Raw genomic sequence first — 9,459 nt, 5'->3', positions numbered from 1 at the left:
AGAATATCTATGTATACTAAACTATTTATAAACATTCTTATAAATAATTCAGCAGGCTGTGGCAGAGCAATAATAATCCATGAGCATTTTATCCTTCCCAAACAAAAATACATTTATAAGCCATCTTGGATTAACTGGGAATGCTTTTTAGCCAATACAGTTACAATGTAAATGCATGGATCTAGACATCTGCTGAGCAAAGGATACTCAACAGAAATGCTGTTCTCCATCTAAAGGCTGAAGGACAGAGACTACCTTCAAATACTTCAGTTTAGCTGCATTTAGTATTAATAACAGTATAGCAAATGCACATAACAAATGATCAAGATTAGAACAAAACCCCCCTTTTTTGCGTATTCTGGATATACCATCCTTTTCTTTAGGATATACATGCATATATATTTTCAGTTTTGGCTATCAAGAGCTTTTTATTCTTAGTAAAGTCTATAGCAGCTTATGGCAAGAGAAGAAACTAGAGATGTGAGAAGGCACCTCCAGAGGCTTGGAAAAAGCTCTTCAAAGTTTAAAGTGAGTGATCAAACTGAAGTTTAGCTGTTGAATGAGACCAGAAGTTGCAAGATTACATCTATGGGATAACAGAACTAAAATTTATGGACCTTTAATTGTTTTTGCCATGTATTAAAATAAATAACAGTTTACCATCCTTATAATGGAAAGAATGAATAAATCAGTATTGTTACTGTTTTAAAAGAATGGGGTTTACATTGTTGTGAATACAGGCAATAAAATAATAAATATCTATTATATCACTAGGTGACATGAAAAAAATGCCCTAGCATTTCTCAGAAAGGAAAGGATTTTGTAAACAAAACTACTGCTAGCCCTGGCAGCTTTGATAAGATTTTAGGTTCTATATTATCTGGCTTCATACACATCTTTATCCATTTTTTTCCTGAAAAACAAGAATAAAAAATAGCTATTTACATTCTGCAATATCGAGCTGTTTCATGTCTTTGGATGTTCTCCTAATGCAACAAAACTTTGGCAAAACAATTTTTTTTTTCTCTGTATAGAATGATGCACCATAGAATTACGCCAGTAGATTACTGGAAATATGACTCTTCATAGGGATGATAGGGTCATCCCATTCCACGCTTAAAAATAAGCACCCTTTTGTTACAAAGAAAATGATTTTTTTTTAATGTAAGAAGACACTTGTTAGGGTCTAGGCTTCTTATGGGAAGCAAGTGGATTAAGTGCTCCTGTTTAAGATTGTTGGTTTGAGACATTTGGATAGGAATTTATTTCATTTATTCATTCAATTTCAAATTTTCTAATTACAAGAAAAAAAAAAAGAGCCTATTACTTCAGCTTTTGTATAAAGTATCAATGAAAATTCCCAGAGCATAGCAGACCTATGTAGTAGGATGTAAAAAAGATGATATCCAAATAAATATAATCAGCTTTGTAGCTAATAAGATTCACTGGGGCATACTTAAGGGAAATCTAAAGCCACATGTGTGGTGTATCTCCAAGGGTTCCTGGAGCGCTAAGGAAGATGGCAATCTTAGGCATTAAAAAATAGAAGGATCAAGAAATCTGTAAAATAGTTTAACAAATCCAAGAATCTAAAGCAAATTATTAAACAATTTGTCAGTACCAACTCTAGTTAAGATAAGGATGATCATTGATAAAAATGATGCTAAAAAAAACCTTGCATTTATCATAAATATTGTATTAAATGCTCTAACAGAGCCCTGAGTTTATATCTTGATTTTAACAAGCCTTTTTTGGTCATTCCCCGATAAGTTTCTTCATCAGAATATTGCCAAGACCAAGTCTGTTATCTTCAGAAGTTCTAAGAAGTCAGCGCTAATCTTTTTAGCGGAGCTTTCTCATGAAGTTAGAGATAAATGTTATCAAATTAATGTTACCAGACCTTGCTTTTGTTTGCCCATTTCATTGGCTCTGTATCGCTCTCCTGCACTTCCGTTTAACTGAACTCCTGTAGCAACTAATTAATTACTCTGACCAGGATCCAGGCTAGGCTCTCAGGCCTGCAACTACGTGTTAGTCATGTTAAATGCTAGCACAAGATTGACTTTTTTTTTTTTTTTTTTTTAATATATAGTGTGTTTCTCCAATGCATTGGCCGTGCAGGAGAAGATGCAGCATATGTAATCCTCTGTAGTTGAAATAGCTGATTTTATTACTCTTTTTAATACCATTTTGGTCTTTGATTTTCCTGCTGGCAGTGACTTGGCTCCTAACTTTCCTGCCTCTCAGCTAAATCTGTTCTCCACCCTACCCACCTGCAAACCCTGGTCTCTTAAGAGCCTCCAAATTTTGTGAAAATTGGCAACCGAAGGGAGGCAAATGTGTGCGCCTGCTTCTTGACAGACTACAGGTGGCCATTTAGAAAGCCAATAAATAAATAAACAAGGGGTAACTTTAATCAGCAAGCTGGTTATTGCCCAGCTAAGGATAGTAGCTGTCGCTTCCCCAAGGGTAGCTACGTTAAAGCTACGACAGGAGCCTGTCAGGAGGGCAGAGGGGGGACGCGGGCGCTGTCCTGGTTGAGGGCACAGACGCGGCCCTCTCGGTACCGCGGGGCCGTTTAACCGCCGGCCCCGCGGCGGGAAGCGCAGGGCGCGGGGCGCCCCCTGGCGGCGGCAGCGCGGCCCCCTGCGCCCCGTTACCGCGCGGAGGAGGCGGCGGCGGCCGCGCGGGCCGCGCCGGAGCCGAAGGCGGAAGCGGGCGGCGCGGCCGGGCGCGGGATGCGAGGCGCCGCCGCCGCCCTGCCCCCTGCCCGCTCGCAGCCAGCGCCCCGGCGGGGAGGCGGAGCGGCCGCGGGCGGAGCGGCCGCACTCGCAGGAGCCGCCGCCGCCGCGACAGCATGAGCGGGGCCGCGGGCAAGCAGCCCCCCGCCGCCGGGCCCGGCGGCGCGGAGAAGGCGGCGCCGGGCGGGCCGCCGCCGGAGCCGCCGCCGCTGCTGAGCGCGGACGTGACGGGCTTGGTGTCGCAGTTCGCGCGGAGCTTCGTGCTCATCTTCCCCGTGTACGTGCTGGGCTACCTGGGGCTGAGCTTCAGCTGGGTGCTCATCGCGCTCTGCGGCCTCTTCTGGATGCGGCGGCACCGCGGCGGGAAGGCGTCGCGCCTGGGCCGCGCGCTCGCCTTCCTGGAGGACGAGGAGGAGGCGGTGCGGCTCGGCGTGGCCGCCGCCGAGCTGCCGGCCTGGGTGAGTGAGCGGGCGGGCGCGCGGAGCGGGGCCTGGGGCGCTCGGCCCGGCGGGCAGCGGGGCGCCCGGCGCTTGCGGCCCCTTTTCCTCTGTTTTCCCCCAGTGGGGTCTCTGTGCGGGTCCTGAGCGTCAGGCAGAAACATCCTCGGGAAAACTTGGGCTTGTTCGGGAGCCAGAACCGCCCCGGTAAGGCGGCAGAGCAGGAGAGGAGCGAGAGGGTCTCGTGGCTGCGGTCTGAGGGTGCAGGCGAAGGGGCTGAGGTGCCGTGGTTGGCTTGGAAAGGCCGAGAGTTTGAGTGTCTCCAAGAGCACATAGAGCGATAAAGACAAACTAAACCGAAAGATACAGTGTTAAACAGTAAATCGTCAGTGCTGTCATATTTTTAGCTGGAACTCGGTTTCAAAGTGCAGCCCTTCTTAGTCATTTCTGCTCCGGAATGCTAAGAATTTCCTAAGAATTGGTAAAACTAACTGCGAGTCAGCCCAGGCTCTCCCTGGGCATCCCTTGCACAGAGCCTGCTGCAATCGCTGTCTCCGCACATGAAGTCCTGGGGATTCCTACTAAACCCGTCCATGTCACTTCTTTCCCTGACTGTGTGCCAAGCAGTTCTTAATTAATTTCACCTACATTTCCTGTGGAAGGTAGTGTCTGCTATCTCTGTGCCAGCAGGTAGTAAGTGCTGCTACTCAAGCTTAGCGCTGTTTGTAAATTCTACGTTATGTCATGTGTTGTTACCTTTGATACACTGGGAATACTTCCTGTGTTGAGCTGTCCAGACACCTACAGATTTAGAAATGGGCCTTTTGGCTTTAAAATACACTCTGTGTAGGCTAAAATTGAGGATGAATGAACAATGATGGCAAATTCTTGCATGCTGTATGGTGCTACAAAGAAGCAACCTTTCAGTGTGCAGGATTTCTGCCCAAAGTATGACCTTTTTCTCCTGGTTGATGTAAAGTCAATGTTTTCCTCTTAAATCATGGTTTTGAATTTTAAATATTTTGATTCTTTTGCTTCAGGTAACATATGTGCTGCACTCTGAAAGTACTGTGCTTCCAAATAAATGTCATTTCTTGATGAAATGTGGTCTGAAAAAAAGAAGTATTTCATCAGTTGAAGACCCACTTGTATCAAAAGTGGCACTTAACATTCACTGTCATATTCAAAATAAGCTTTATATGAGTCTTCTTCCTGTTTCTATAACTTGTCCTGGAAAACTGCTATTTTGTCTCCTCATGTTTTATGTCTTTTGCTGGAGATTCATTGGAGCTACTGGGCAATATGTAGGAATTTAACATTTTTTTTTATTATTAATAGGTATCCAGTTTATCCATCCCAGGGTGAATTCCACGCTGCAGTGCACTCCCTTGATTTCCAGTCATGGAAATAACCTTTTAACTGAAAATAAGTAGGGTAGGACAGTGATTGGTTTAAAATATAAGCAATTTTGTTATCTGTAGTTGTTAGGGGAGGGAAAAAAGCCCTTATGTGCTCTTCCTCCCTCTTTGGGATAGGTTGCTATTGTAGTGATTCGTGTGAAGTATTGAGTAATGTTTCACAGAGTTTGTTTTCTAAAAGCGGGTATAGTAGGAGTAATGGATTTGAATTTCTGTGCTGAGAATATGCTAAGCAGTGATTTAGATGTAATGCTGTTGTGCTATTGCACTGCGGTTCATAATGTTAATTATTAGATTTCTAAATTAGTCTTGCTTCTTCCATAACCGTGTGGCCATACAGTAGGAAGATTGTTCTGTGTGTGTGAAATAAATTAGTTCAACACTAACGTGAGCTTTTTTTAATTTTTTTTTAAATTTCATCACTGAATTACTTTGAAGAGATATGTATGTGTGAAAAGATTATATGCTAGTGTCTGAAAAAATATTTTCTTGGTTCTCCTATAGATCCGATATATATCTGATACAATCTTTTCTCTGTTGACAAGAGCATTGAAAGAAGCTTTTTTTTTTTTTTTTTTCTTATGTGTCCCTTGCATTTCATTGAATTAATTTCAATAGAATGGGCAGAACCAAGAAATACTTCTTTTACTCTTAATAAGGTCTAGCATAGTGACAGGAGGTAGTTATAACTTTGATGCTTGTTCAGAAACTGCTTTAATTGAGGTGGACAGAGAAGAGTTAGTACTTCTCCAAGTCAAATGAAACAAGGCTGCAGAACTGAAAATGGGAAAAGAATTGGGATCAAAATGATTGTTAAAGAAAATCAACATTTCCCTTTTTCTGGCATTATTTTTATATTGAGAAATGCATTTATTATTGCATAAAATATATATAAAATGTAGGCACACATTAAGAAAATGGCAGATTAAGAGCTCTTACCTTGAGGATGGAAAGTAGAAAACCACATCTTTCAACATTTGTTTTCGAAAGCCAGGCAACGTATCTTGCCTTGTATTTTTAAACCAGTCTGGGAAATTCATAATCTAAGTGGTAACAGATTTGCTGCATGCTATCTTGGAACAACCAAACAAAAGTTACCTGATTTTTGTTATGGCAGGTTTTTTTGGATGTTTACTGTAAATGTCTTAGTGTGTGCACAGTTCACATTTGACCCTTTTTTTTTTTTTTTTTTTGGTCTAAATGGAACTTTGACTTCTGTTTAATTCCATGTAGCAATAAAGAGCCCTGCTCACTTTTTTTTTTTTTTTTTTCCACCCAAATTAATTGTTAATTTGGCTTGATACTGGGAGCTGTGTCCATGTGCTGTCTGCCAGCAAGCAGCAGGAGACCAAAATAATAAAAACAAATCTTAGCACTTTTCAGTAATTGATTTAGAAACATTTGGATGATTTCTTTGTATCTCTAATGATATATTAGATGGACACTGAAATACTATACATCATTGTAGCAAAAACAATGCCAAGTTAAAATATCAATAACAAACTTGTGCAGGTATTTTGGGTCCTACATACTCACCTACTTTCTGCTGTAGTTTGGAGCAACTGGGGAGGGAGGGAGGAGGGGATGCATTGAGATTTTTTTATCTGCTTTGGGTAAAGGGAAAAACTGGTCCTGAACTGACAGTTTAGTTAGGCCTTCCTGGCTTCTTAATTGCACATGGAATTGAATGCTGATCAAACTGAGAGCCATTAAGCGATGAGGAGTCACTGAGGAAAAGGAGACTTCAGACTGAAAGAGGAAACTGATCTATAGCTTTTAATTGATTTGGTTTTAGTCTCATGTCTTAGAATAAAACATGGCTGGTCACTTTATTTTTATTTTTATTTTATTTTTTATTATTTTATTTTTATTTTTATTTTTATTTTTTATTATTTTTTTACTTTATTTTGAGTTGCTTTCCAAATGCTGCAATTACTTGGTTAGACCCATGAAGGTATTTTTACTAGTGTTGGGAAGGTAAATCAGTAGTGCAAAAAATGGTTAAGTAGCTCTAAACATAAGGTTCTCTTCTGTACTGAGTTATAGCTACATAGTACAGAAGACTGAGGTGTTAGGCTCACGGTTGTATTTGCTATGAAGATTTCCTAGTGTTGTAGAATTTCCTAACTGGATATTAGATTGATTGTTCAAGACAGGATTCTCCAACAAATCCCTACCTGTGGAAGTTGAAGTATACAATCTCAGTAAACCTGGTAAATAAGTGGACTTTGCAATGCTGTATTTGTTGTCATAAAACAAAAAGATCCTTCTCTAAATATTTAATTACAAAAAGATGATTGAAGTAGAAGTTCATTATTCTTTGGTTGATGCTATGGTTACTGTATCTGAATTTATATGAGCTTTTATACCAAATACTAAAACATAAAAAGGAGACTGTGAGACATTGTGGTGATTTATTTTTTTTTAGTGGTCCTTTCTCTAAATGTTACCTGAGCTGTTGGATTGAATTTACCAAGGAGTGATCTAGAAGAACAATTACTTGCACGTAGAACTACTGGATGCCAAGCTGGATCTAATCAGTTTATACTGCTAGTGTTGCAGTTGGCCATGTCCTCTGGCTGCCAGCCGGCATCTGGAAAGGAGGAAAGGGTGGGACTGAGAACAGAATAATAACGTGCGTGTGTGTGTGTTTAACAACTGAAGTCCGCTCTCCTCCTCCAGTTTTTAAAAATGCCTTCTGCTCTAGGTGTGCTTGACTGTGTACACAAACATGTATGACTGTGTTGAGAGGGTGTCTGTTAAATAACAAATTCTGGCATAGTAATGCAATGAGCATCACTACGTGGTTCATGTGGAAGAATTTCTTTTTTTTTTTCTGTCAGAAAGACTGACATTTATGAGCATGATACCAAACTGCTAAAAGAAAAATAATTAGAAAGTTATTGTTTTCTTAAACTGGCACATAGAATTTTTTTTAATACAACAAATTGATAGAATATAGCAGTTATTGCTGAGGTTTAGGACTACTTCAAATCTTTTCTGAGGTTTAGGACTACTTCAAATCTTTTCTGCATAACTGAGGAATATGTATATTAGACATTTTTAGAATTTTCTTTGATACTTGGGAAAAGTGTCTGTCTTGAACCTGTTTATTCAGTGGTTGAATTTAACTTTGAAGTAGTGCTCAAAGGTGGGCTTCCCCTCCGTTCCCCCTTGAAAGTCTGATTTGTTAAGGAAAAAGAGTTTGTGTGATGGTATCACAGGGACAAGAAATGTTCTTTTCAGCCTGTTAGTGTTGTGTACCTGCCTAAATTGTTCTTGATTGTGGGAGCAGGGACAGCTTTAACCAAATTGAAAAAGTTGAAGTTATAAAATCTTGTCAATAAAAACAGAAATTTCCTCATGAACAGTGGAAAAGATAAAGGGCTCTGCTGCCACTTGAGGCAGAATTCTTCCAAATCTAAGTCATTACTACTTTTTTTTCTTGCAGAGTAGGCACATTACAGAGTGTAATGGGAGACTCATTCTGTGATTTTTTTTTTTTTTTTTTTTTTTTTTTTGACAGGTAACATTGCATACAAACATGTGCATGATGGCCAGTTGGGAAACAGAAAGAATCAGGGCTATTATCGAGAAAATAAATATTTCTATTGGTTTGTTATTTCTAGCTTCTAGTAATGAAACCCTACTCTAGAAATTTTGAACTAACTTCTAAAGGACTCGTTTGGAGTCCTCTTCCTCTAGTCAGGAATTAAGAGATGGCATTTTTCTGCTGGTTAGATAAAAATTGTTGATTTAAATAATTTGATTTATGTTGCAGTTTACCTCCCGCTTATCCATCCTCACTAATTACAGTACAGAAAAAGTTCTGTAATTACTGAAATTGCCTTTACCATAACTCATATTGAGCTTTGCAGCAATTTTGTGCTGACCATAGGCCTGAGGTTGGATTTCTAGAAGCTATTTTTAAAATGCTACGTTTTAAACATCTGCTGAAGTGTCTGAATACCAATTCGTTAAACTTTGTAGTTCTACTCAGCTCTGGTGAGGCCGCGCCTGGAGTACTGGGTGCAGTTCTGAGCTCTCGAGGACGAGATGGGCATTGAGCTTCTAGAGAGGGTCCAGCGTAAGGCCACAAAGATGATTAAGGGACTGGAGCATCTAGCTTATGAGGAAAGACTAAGCGAACTAGGCCTGTTTGGCCTGGAGAAGAGAAGACTGAGAGGAGATCTGATCAATATGTATAAGTACCTGAGGGGAGAATGTAGGGAGGATGAGGCCAAACTCTTCTCGGTGGTGGCCAGCGACAGGACAAGGGGTAATGGGTGCAAATGGAAACACAGGAAGTTCCATCTCCGTGTGAGGAAGAACTTCTTTCCTGTGAGGGTGCCAGAGCCCTGGAACAGGCTGCCCAGAGAGGCTGTGGAGTCTCCTTCTCTGGAGATCTTCCAAAGCCTCCTGGATGTGACCCTGTTCCATGTGCTCTAGGTGTCCCTGCGTGTGCAGGGGGCTTGGACTCGGTGATCTCTAGAGGTCCCTTCTAACCTTGACGATTCTGTGATTTTTTTTGAAAGCATTGCTTTATAAGGAACTCTGTTCCATTGATTAGATGCATACCAACTTACGGATACAAGAAAATTAATGAAAGAGCATGAGTCTTTGGGAGTGGTTACAGAGATAAGAGATTTTGTACTAGACGATAGTAATGAACAGTTAACCATTTTGACCAGCCAACTTTTTTTTTTTCCTCTTATTTTTGCTCATTCTTAGCAATGTAAATTTAATTTTACTGTTTTATGAGGAAGTTTGGTGTGAACACCCTGCAGCAGCTCTGGGGCTTTTCTGTTGACTAAGAAGGCCAACTTCCAGGTTTTCTGTAGCCAGGCATGGCAGGCCAGCAGA

At 40.8% G+C, this 9,459-nt stretch overlaps 1 protein-coding gene across 3 annotated transcripts in view; it reads left to right on the top strand.

The window, feature by feature from the left end:
• Positions 1–2,857: 2,857 nt before the first annotated feature.
• ESYT2 (extended synaptotagmin 2) overlaps positions 2,858–9,459 on the top strand; it is a 69,368-nt gene continuing 62,766 nt past the window's right edge. For all 3 annotated transcript variants that reach the window (XM_088521144.1, XM_088521135.1, XM_088521128.1), the window contains exon 1: positions 2,858–3,199. In XM_088521144.1, the coding sequence (XP_088377270.1) occupies positions 2,858–3,199 (342 nt within the window). The remainder of the gene's footprint in view (positions 3,200–9,459) is intronic.

This window comes from Tinamus guttatus, unplaced genomic scaffold, assembly GCF_059628265.1.
Source record: "Tinamus guttatus ecotype Peru unplaced genomic scaffold, ASM5962826v1 Tinamus_guttatus_pri_ptg000006l, whole genome shotgun sequence".
In the NCBI taxonomy this organism is placed as follows: domain Eukaryota; kingdom Metazoa; phylum Chordata; class Aves; order Tinamiformes; family Tinamidae; genus Tinamus; species Tinamus guttatus.
This window is presented reverse-complemented; position numbering and strand designations above follow the sequence as displayed.